Genomic DNA, 11,610 nt, shown 5'->3' on the forward strand with positions numbered 1-11,610 from the left:
TGTTCATTTAGATAAATTAAAATAAGAAGTGAATGAGAAGCCCATCATACATTTCTTCTCTCTCTTTCTTGTATTCCTTTTCTCTCTTTCTTCTACCCTCAGTTACCTTCACACATAGCTATTAACAGACATAGTCTAAGACTGTAGGAGGTAAGACTTTTAATAGGTCATAACCCCTAATATTGTCACCCTGCTTATTTAATTTATATGCAGAGTACATCATAAGAAACCCTGGACTGGAAGAAACACAAGGTGGAATCAAGATTGCCAGGAGAAATATCAATAACCTCAGATATGCAGATGACATCACCCTTATGGAAGAAAGTGAAGAGGAACTAAAAAGCCTCTTGATGGAAGTGAAAGTAGAGAGTTAAAAAGTTGGCTTAAAGCTCAACATTCAGAAAACGAAGATCATGGCATCTGGTCCCATCACTTCATGGGAAATAGATGGGGAAACAGTGGAAACAGTGTCAGACTTAATTTTTTTGGGCTCCAAAATCACTGCAGATGGTGACTGCAGCCATGAAATTAAAAGACGCTTATTCCTTGGAAGAAAAGTTATGACCAACCTAGATAGCATATTCAAAAGCAGAGACATTGCTTTGCCGACTAAGGTCCGTCTAGTCAAGGCTATGGTTTTTCCTGTGGTCATGTATGGATGTGAGAGTTGGACTGTGAAGAAGGCTGAACGCCAAAGAATTGATGCTTTTAAACTGTGGTGTTGGAGAAGACTCTTGAGAGTCTCTTGGACTGCAAGGAGACCATTCCATTCTGAAGGAGATCAGCCCTGGGATTTCTTTGGAAGGAATGATGCTAAAGCTGAAACTCCAGTAGTTTGGCCACGTCATGAGAAGAGTTGATTCATTGGAAAAGACTCTGATGCTGGGAGGGATTGGGGGCAGGAGGAGAAGGGAACAACAGAGGATGAGATGGCTGGATGGCATCACTGACTCGATGGACGTGAGTCTGAGTGAACTCCAGGAGTTGGTGATGGACAGGGAGGCCTGGCGTGCTGTGATTCATGGGGTCTCAAAGAGTCGGACATGACTGAGCAACTGAACTGAACAGAACCCCTAATATCTGGGTATACAATGTGCAGATGATTCCCAAACAGAATGTCCCCTGTGTCTCCACCTTATTTTGGAACGAGGGAATTATGACCCAAAGTTTATCTTAAAATGGCTTCAACCACCAACTGTTACTTACAGATTGCTATAAAATCGTGGATTCATCATTGGTCCTAGGGATGGTTCTGGACAAAATGGTGAGCATGTTTGGAAACACTTTTGCAGTCTTTAACAGTATGTGCATATTTATTCGTCTCTTAGTCATGCCACATGCAGGATCTTAGTTACCTGACCAGGGATGAGGGACCTGGCCTGTGCCCCCTGCAGTGGAAGCAGAGTCTTAAGCACTGGACCACCATGGAAGCTTCCCAGTATGTGCATGCTCAGAAATTGAAACATTGAGAACTGTACTTCCCACTTACTCTACTGTTGTTGTTGCTTAGTTGCTAAGTTATGCTCAACTCTTTTGAGATCCCATGGGCTATAGCCTACCAGGCTTCTCTGTCCATAGGATTTCCCAGGCAAGAATACTGCAGTGGGTTGCCATTCCTTCTTAAGAGGATCTTTCTGTCCCAGGGATTGAAATTGCCACTCCTGCATTGGCAGGTGGATTCTTTACCACTGAGTATTAGAGAGTCCTGCATTATAGGAATTTGAAGAAAAATTACTGAGGCCTATTTTACTGATCACTCATCTTTAACTCTTTGCTAACCCATGAACTAGAGTCTGCCACCCTCCTCTATTCATGGAATTCTCCAGGCAAGCATACTAGTCTGTGTAGTCATTCTCTTCTCCAGGGGATCTTCCAAACCCAGGAATCAAACCTGAGTCTTCCACACTGCAGCCAGAGTCTGTACAGTCTCAGCCACCGGGGCCATCCGATTTTACTACTATATTCCCTGAATACAGGAGGATGTAGCATTCCTATGTGAATAGACCAAAGGCAAAGACTCCAAATTTGGAAATAACAAAGTCCTATATGAATTAGAGGAAGAGTTTTCATTCAGAAGAGTTTATGTGAATAAAACAAGAGAGACTTGGATGGGGAAAAGAGACGTGGCAAAAACTTAGACGCTAGTTTTGTTTGCTTACCCATTTATTTATTCATTTTTCATTTATCCAATACAGCATTTAAGGAGTTTATAGCATATAACAAAATTTGGTAACTTTGTACTGCTAGTGGAACAGAAATTTGACTCTAACCTTCCTAGCCACATAGAGTTCAATTAATTCAATATAGGTCAATTTATATAATAAATAGTTCAATTATCTTCCTTACAGACTTACAATGTCCAGAAGTTATAAAACAAACAAAAAAAATAATAATCAACAGAGATAGAATCGTTCATAATGTAGAGTTTGAGTGAGTGAGTGAGTGAAGTTGCTCAGGCATGTCCGACTCTTTGCGACACCATGGACTGTAGCCCACCAGGTTCCTCCATCCATGGAATTCTCCTGGCAAGTACTGGAGTGGGTTACCATTTCCTTCTCCAGAGGATCTTCCCGACCCAGGGATTGAACCTAGGTCTCCCACATTGTAGGCAGACGCTTTGCTGTCTGAGCCACCAGGGAAGTCTTAAGAGCGAAGATCTCAAGAGCTTCCAAATTTAAAGAGATATTAGAATTTATTTTTTTTAATGTAAACTTACAAAACACAGTGTTGGCAAATAATCTGAATTTTAAACCTATTCTTAACCAGAGCATAGCAAAAGCAATCTGTGTGCTTGATCTATTGAAATGCAGATAACAATATATTGACTATATTTCCAAGTATCTAAGTTATTCTTAGAGGTTGAATGAAGTACCCTCAGAAGTTAGCTACTGTAATTTTGTGATACTTCCAAGACGGCATATGAGTTAGTCACTATAATAAGGTAATCTTTGTACACCAAGAGCAGTCAATCCTACATGTATATGAGTCACTTTGCCAGAGAAATAAAGGCAAATGGTAACAGTGCTTGCCTCAAAAGAGCTGTTTGGTGTCTTCATGGTAAAGGAGAGAAATGAAGAGAAAAATAACATGAGAAGTGATTAGTTCAATAATGAAGATTTGAATGGAGTAATTCATTGTGCTCTAGAATCAGTATATGGATCAAAGAATAATAACATTTAACAAGAGCTTGAAGGAAAACTAAGTATTTTCCACAAGGACAAGGGTAAAAGAGTGCTTTCAGACAGAGTGAACATGCAGAGACAAAAGGCTTTCAAGAGAAATCAAATAAACCCATAGATATATTTTCAAGGATGAATTTTCTACAAGGTTGAATTTTTTTATAGTACAAAAGAAAACATTAATTTTTTTAAAAAATGTTATTGGCAAACAGTCAAATAAACTGAAAGTCCCCATAACAGGCTAAGAAGCATGAATACCCTTGAAAGCTACAAGGTAGCAAATCTCTGAATTTTTCTGGAATGTATGTGTTACACCCAAATTATGGAGATGGATTAGATCCAACATTTTCTGTTAATTTCTCAAAGAAATAATTTGCAGGGCTTAAATCTGTACCTTCGATCTTTGGGAGGAAAATACGATAATTAGAGAATCAGAATTTATGTAAATAACAGGAGTACTCTTTCCAGAGCACTTGGGTTTCTCTGGCTTATTGGTACAGAATCCACTTGCAATATAGGTAGACCCGGGTTCAGTCCCTGGGTGCGGAAGAACTCCTGGAGTATGAAATGGCAGCCCACTCCAGTATTCTTGCCTGGAAATCCCATGGATGACGCAATCAATGGGGCACAAAGAGTCAGGCATGACTGAGCGACTAATTCTTTCACTCAGCAGAATAATGAGTCCCTTTGGAAAATATTCATTTAGAATATACGAAGCTTCCGTTTCAATGGCATAAAGATACTTATCTAATCTTTACATCTCTATACTTATGCCCCAAATACTAGCATCTGTTTGGTCACTGTATTACATTTAACAATTAATAAAGACAAAAATACAACAAAGGTTCGTATAGACAAAGCTGTTTTTCCAGTAATCATGCATGGATGTGAGAGTTGGACCATTAGGAAGGTTGAGCGCTGAAGAATTGACACTTTTGAACTACTGTGCGGGAAACTCTTGAGAGTCCCTTAGACAGAAAGGAGGTCAAATCAGTCCATCCTAAAGGAAATCAGCCCTGAATATTCATTGGGAGGATTGATGCTGAAGCTGAAGCTCCAATACTTTGGTCACCTGATGCAAAGAGCTGACACAATGGAAAAGATCCATATACTGGGAAAATTCGAAGACAAGAGGAGAAGTGGGCAACAGAGGATGAAATGGCTGAATGGCACCATGACTCAATGGACAAGAGTTTGAGCAAACTCAGAGCTAGTGATGGGCAAAGAATACTGGCATGCTGCGCTTTGTGGTGTTGCAAAGAGTCGTACACAACTTAGCAAGTGAACAACAAAAGACAAAAACAGATAAAATCAAAAAATAAAAGAGAGAATTTAACGTGACTACTTCCTACTCTTTCCTTTAAATAGGTTCAATGGCCGCATTCCACAATTTAGGGGGGGAGAAAAAAAACAAAACTATATTTCGATAGGAGTACTTCCTCCCATGCACATGGTTGCTTCAATTTTATGAAGCAATTATGCTTTTCTATTTTATTTTACCTTTATAAAAATCCTGCAACTAATATAAAGAAGATGTATTAATAATGAGGATAACGTGGCAGAGAAAAGCATTGCTATAACCTGAGTTTTTTATATTACTATTTTCAAAACTATTCAGCAGGGCTTACCTGGTGGCTCAGTGGTAAAGAATCTGCTTGTAAACACAGCAGAGACGAGTTTGATCCCTGGTAGGACGATCCCACATACTGTGGGACAGCTAAGCCTGTGCACTGCAACTACTGTGAAAGCAAATATTTTAAGTACTCTCAAATATTTAAAATTTTCACACATTTTAAATTGTCTGTGTTGAAATTAGTAACATTAAGCTCTTTTTAAGACCATATCTGTCTGAGTTTCTCCTCCTCTCTCTTTTTTCACCTCTATTTTGCCATCCATGACACACACATTACCAAGAGTGTTCTGATTACATTTTTTGTCTAACTCACAATTTAATGGTCTGTGGTAACTGGAAAACATAATTCTCAACATCTCAATTAAAAATTCTTTGAAAACTTAAATGTGCATCATACAAATAAAAATGGCATTAAAGATTTTTGATAAATTCAGTCATTGCTTTAGAGCTAAAGCCTTTTATTTTTCCCACTGAAAATATCTGAACTTTTTATAGAAATTCAATTGAAGGTTAGTTCTGTTTCCAAAAGCAAATGCTTATAGAGCTTGAGATATGTCAAAGACTCATGTCCAATAGCCATGAAAATAACCTTTGACAGCTTTCCATTCAATTTTTACTGCACCCAGTATTTCCTGTGGTTAGAAATATTGTTTATTTGATACTTATCAAAGTGGTAACTAAATTTATCATCCACAACTCTTTCATTTTTGACTCCTTTTCTGATATGGAATACTAAGTAATTTGTATTAAATTATTGTATCAGCTGTACCTCAATATGGAATAAAAAGTTTAAAGTTTGGGAAATAATTATTGGAGACATTGCTGAACTAGTTTTTAAAATAACCATGAGTATTTTGCTCTCTGTTGGAGAAATATCACACACAAACATTAAGTAAACTTCATCCTTCTAAAAATGGTTTTCTCATGGGATATTGATATCCATTTTTTTTAAATGTCCAGTTTGAAAGTCTGGGTCATTAGTGGCCAAAGTAGGTAGTAACCATATTTTGAGAGTCTAGGTCACTTTTCTTTTCTCAAGAAATATAACTGAAATAAAACTCCACTTTAGGTTTCACTGGATCAATAATGTGAAACTGCTTTCCTCTAGATTGGAACAAACCAGAGTAAGTTAGGTAACAGGAAATATAGATTTGTTTATCCTAATTAATTTGATTCACAAGGATATTGATATCCATATATGTTTATACTTTGCTACGTACAGATGTAAGAAAAAAAGTTTTACTTGCAATTTAGTAGGAATTATTGATCCAAAAACCAGAGGTGCCACTTATGGTAAATTGATAAACGTAGTAAATATTTGGTACAATCTTGGAATTCCAAGAATTTCCTCTTCTCCCTCACCAAGAAAAACAAACCACAATAACAAAAATATCAGTGAGCGAAAGTACAAAGCTCATCTCTTCAAGTGACACTGTTGCCTGGAATACTATTCATTGAAATGTTTATAGGAGAAAAGTTTGCCCCCTCCTGGGTCCATTTAAAATAATGTAACAGACTAATTTTGAACTGTTGTCACATTTACCAAAAATTTTAAGTGCCCAGGGCTACAATTTTGGGGCCATTTAAGATGAAATGGAAGTGAGTTACTGAAATTCAGTTTCAGTCTAGAAACTATCTCCACTAGTCATAAAGACAGAGATAAGTCTCTAAGAATAGATTGGCAACTGATGATATTTTAAGATAGTAAGTGAAGAAGACAGATAAGTCATGTAGTTGATGGATTAAGGCATCTCAAGTGAATATTAATTTCCCAAGGAGAGCCGCCCTTGTCTGCTGTGCCATAATAAACCCCGGCTCTTCTCCCTCCTATGTCGTTCCAGTCCAATATCTCACAAATGTAAGGACAAGGTGCATTATCTGATTTCAGCACACACAGTGGTTTTTGTACTACCCAATGCTATATCAGTAAACCTCTCTTGAGTCTTCATTTATAAAACAATCTTTTTATCTTGCTATTGATGACTTTCTCCCATGGACTTCAGAGTCCTCATCTACTCAATATCAGACTTTGTCTAAATAATTTTAAATGAGTTTTATTTTTTGCTAGAACGAGCATAATTCCTGTTGAATCTGTCTCTCTTTTAAATTATTTCATACAGTTTTTTTTTGGGGGGGGGGCGTGGGATATTCATTCAACAGATATTATTCTTAAAAGGTTTATATGATTGTCAAGTGCTCACTGTAATATGGTTACTCAGTGTCTGTTAAATACTGAATGAGTGAAAATAATGTTATTTGTAGAATGAAGAGTGTAAACACAGACCAATCTAAATAAGAAATATATGCAGTGACTCATTTTAACTAGCTATGAAATTAAGATAGCTTTCAAAACTGCTTTTGTTGTCATCTGACTCCCACTGAGTGCAGATCCAAACCTGAAAGAGCAAGAGAAAGTGCAGCTACAGAGGTCAGAATTTTCATCCCCACCTGACCCAAAGGAAAGATTCTCTCAGAGATATTAGCAGCCCAAATGATGAGTTTGCTAGGACTGATCTATACTCCCCTTCTAATTTGGAGCTTTTATCCATAAAGCATTTTTCAGCACACTCTGAAGAAATAATTGCAATGTTATCGCAAGAGAAATCTCCTGAGAAATATGGATTTATACTCATTAGAGTCTTGGCATTTTCACCATGATATTGCAGCATTTTGTAGTTATTTTGAACCTGATGGCTTTGGATTATCAAGAGATTTTTGCATTATAGATCATCGCTTTTTTCAATTGGGTCAATAGAACAATAATACAGATATAAGATGGTTATAATTCATGCACTATGATGTTTCTGTGTGATCATTTCTGTCCGAATGGTGTTTTTGTAAGTGCTTTCCCCTAAATTATTACTGAGTGAATGGACTATGTTTATCCAGCTTTATTGTTAAAAAGACTTTCATATCCAGAATAAAGTGATTAAATTATTAGACACAGGGAGAAAAATCACTTGGACAAGATATCATAATGAGTTGTAGTAAAGTCAGTGCAAAGTGTGAGGTCCAGGTGTTGGAAAGTAATATTTTATGGACACCTGCTGAGCATGTAATTTAGCAATGTTATTTATTTGACCACAAATGAAAATATACAGGATAAAGTTGAAGATAGCATTACTGCATTTTCTTCCAATTTACCAAGTATTCAATTATTATCTTCTTCAAGAGATACAAAGATAAAAATGGTATAAACCCATGTGCTTAAGTAGTTCTTAGTCTAACTGGAAAATCTGCAGACAGGTGAATATTTCAGTAGAACATATCATTCAAAGGATATATTGAAATCAAAGCTCTTACTATGGGTTATATTATATATATATATATATATATATATATATATATATATATAAAGACTTATACCATGGAATATTATTCAGTCAAAATAAAAGAGGGTAAATGCCATTTGCTACAACATGAATGACCCTTGAGGATACTCATTAAGGGTAACAAGTCAAACGAACAGAACGAAAAGTATTAAATACTCTGATCTTTTTGTGGAATCTACACCATCAGACTCACAGAAGTATAGAATGAAACTACGATTATCAGGACCTGGAGGTTAGGGAAATGGGAAGAAGTTGGCCAAAGGAACAAACTTCCAGGTATAAGACAAATTCTGGGAATCTGATATACAGCATAGTGACAACACTTAACTATACGATGTATACGTGAAAGTGCTAAGAGAGTAGATGTTAAAGGTTTTCACCACCAAACAATAACAACAAAAAATTGTACTTGTGTGAGATGATAGATGTGACAACTATTATTATTATGATAATCATTTTGTAATACAACATATCAAAATATATACAATATCACATCTTAAGCTTATACAATATTTTATGTCAAATGGATACAATAAAGCTGGATAAACATAGTCCTAATAAATTTTCAAAGTTAAACTCATGAGATATATGATCTTTGACAACAGAGATAAATTAAAAACACTTGATAAAAAATATTTCTTTATATCCTAAATATATGTTAATTAAGCACTGTCTTCTAAATAGTGCACAAGTTAAAAAAGATACAGAAAAAAAAATATTACAAACTCAGGGATAAAATATAGGAAAGTGAATGGCTTTCAGCTCAAGTAATACATATGTGAAATATGTAAAGATTTTGTGTATAAGAAAAGAAACAAGACTCAAATCAATGTTTCAAATTTTCATTTAAAAAATCTAGAAAAGAAAGCAAAAGGTAATCCTAAATAATCTGAATTTTTCAGATCAATGATACAAAAAACTTTTTTTCTTTCCCTAGATCTGAGTATGTGTATTCACACTTGCAGATCTGAGGGAGAAAGTAAGTCCCTACAGATCAGAGGCCTCAAACCAGATCCACAAACAGCTCTCTGGGAAAAGAATGATGATTATATCCTTCTCTCTTCCCATTCCAGACTGACCATCAAGCAAGTGCATTCATAAGAACCAGAAAAACTATCAAGACCCATAGTTCACAGTTTTACTTAGTAAGTTAGGGGAAGAGTACAGAAGGTTGGTCTTCTTAAAGATTCTTAGCCCCTCAAAATAGATAGTAATAAAAAGAGAATAAATTCAAAGAACTGAGCTCACAGCATATGTATACTGTTTACTATTGTAAATAGTAAGAACATACCAATGCTCCAGGGAATACCTAGTAGTAATTTTCACTTAGAGAAGGGCTCCTCAAAATGAAATGATTTCAAAGAACCTAAAATTTGGTTCTAAAAGCAGGGTTTTTTTAAAAAAAATTTAAATTTATTTATTTTAATTGGAGGCTAATTACTTTACAATATTGTTTTGGTTTTTCCATATATCAACATGAATCTTCTAACACCATACACAGAAATAAAAGCAGTTTTGAAATAGTTGATCTGAGGTACAGAACTCTATGCTTCATTTCTAACAATATCCAAGGAAATGTTACTACTCTCCACCCAGGTAAACATATTAAAGACAGCAGTTAAGACTAAGTCCAGCTTACTTATTCTCAGTCCGAAGAACAATTGAAACATAGACACAAAGCATATGAAAACTGATCTTATAAATGTAGAGATATTTGAGCCAAAGATTAAGAGTTATAGTTTACTGGAAATGGGGGCATGGCCATTTAGTGACTATATTTCTTCTGAGGACTCTCTTCAGTGCTTGTTTTACATCTTTGTTCCTCAGACTGTAGATCAATGGATTAAGTGCTGGACTTACAAAGGTGTAGAAAACAGCTATTATCTTGGATTCTTCCACCGTCGTGTCTGTTGGTGGTCTCACATACATGCAGAAGAGTGTCCCATAAAACAGCGTTACAGCCATCATGTGGGAACCACAGGTGGAGAATGCCTTGCGCCTTCCTTCTGCTGATTTGATCCTGAGGATTGCAGTGAGAATTAAGGCGTAAGAAATCAGGATGATGATGAGGGAGCTGGAGAGGTTGAAGCCTGCTGATATCAACATGGCATGCTCTTTGATGTAATTATCAGAGCAAGAAAGCTTGATGAGTGGTGGGTCAGCACAGTAGAAATGGTTGATGATGTTGGATCTACAGAAAGTCAAGCGGAAGGTCAGGATGGCCTGGAAGAGTCCATCTGAGAAGCCATAGACATAAGGGAATGTGGCCAAGCTTATGCAGACGCACCTGGACATCTTCACACTGTAGTGCAGAGGGTTGCATATGGCCACGTAGCGGTCATAGGCCATTGCTGCCAGCATGTAAAACTCAGTGAGGAGAAGTGCTATGAAAAGGTAACATTGTACAAAGCAGCCAGCAAAGCTGATGGTCTTCTTCTGTGAAACCAGATTAGTCAGCATCTGTGGGGCTGCTGTAGAGGTATAGCACAAGTCTACCAAGGATAAATGAGTGAGGAAGAAGTACATGGGTGTGTGAAGGCGAGAGTCCAGTCTGATTAACACCATCATGCCCAGGTTGCCTAAGAGGGTGACAAGGTAAGTGACCAGAAACAGCACAAAGAGGAGAGGCTGGAGCTCTGGGCGATCTGTGAGCCCCAGGAGAATGAATTCTCTTAGTGTGGTGTCATTGGTGAGGGGCATTCTCTGCACTTGAAACAGATGGAACCAGAGATATGAAGGTACGCTTTTCATTACTGACTATTGAAATGATTTTTATCTACACCTCCAGATCGTTCAAAATGAATACTATTGTAAGATGATGCTTTGCTTCTACTAAGCCATTGTTTCAGCTTCTTTAACACAGAACTATTATTCTATTTCCACCTCTTACCTACCTTGTACCTACCTCTGAACCTAAAGATAACTATGCTTATAGCTATGTCCATATGTATAAGTGAACTGCATATTCCCTATCTCCCTACAGTTTTTATGCTTCTGCATTTTACATACCTTTATGTTCCCAGCTTCAAGGCTGTCCTTTATGAAGTACTTTCACTCCTCTCCCATCACACATAAAACTGAATTAATCCCTTTCTGCTTTTGATTTCTCACACACCCTAAAATGCGTCCACTTGCTACTTATATGCTAGTTCTTCAAGGGCAGAGTAAATGAGTCTTCATTACTGTTCTGTGATTTCTAAGGGCATATTTATATACTACTTTAAAATAGAAAGGAAAAAAATAGCGTGAGCATGGAATACCAAACTACTTGCAATATTTTATTCATCTCTGATTCCCCACAGAATGATTCACAATGCTATATCTTTCATAGGAAAAACGGGGGCTTATAAACTGTATGACAAAACAATTGCTCCAAAAAGCTTGTTAATCAAGATAATCTACAGAACATCTGTGTCAGAAAGTCATATGGGACAGTGGAATCTCACACTTAACATTTATCCCGATG

At 36.7% G+C, this 11,610-nt stretch overlaps 1 protein-coding gene across 1 annotated transcript; it reads right to left on the reverse strand.

Moving 5' to 3' along the window:
- Positions 1–9,884: 9,884 nt before the first annotated feature.
- On the reverse strand, positions 9,885–10,844 carry LOC128060552 (olfactory receptor 5M11-like). The gene has a single exon (XM_052652955.1). It carries the CDS (start codon positions 10,842–10,844, stop codon positions 9,885–9,887), a length of 960 nt encoding a protein of 319 aa, XP_052508915.1.
- Between the last annotated feature and the right edge of the window lie 766 nt (positions 10,845–11,610).

Source organism: Budorcas taxicolor, chromosome 15 (genome assembly GCF_023091745.1).
Source record: "Budorcas taxicolor isolate Tak-1 chromosome 15, Takin1.1, whole genome shotgun sequence".
NCBI classification, from domain to species: domain Eukaryota; kingdom Metazoa; phylum Chordata; class Mammalia; order Artiodactyla; family Bovidae; genus Budorcas; species Budorcas taxicolor.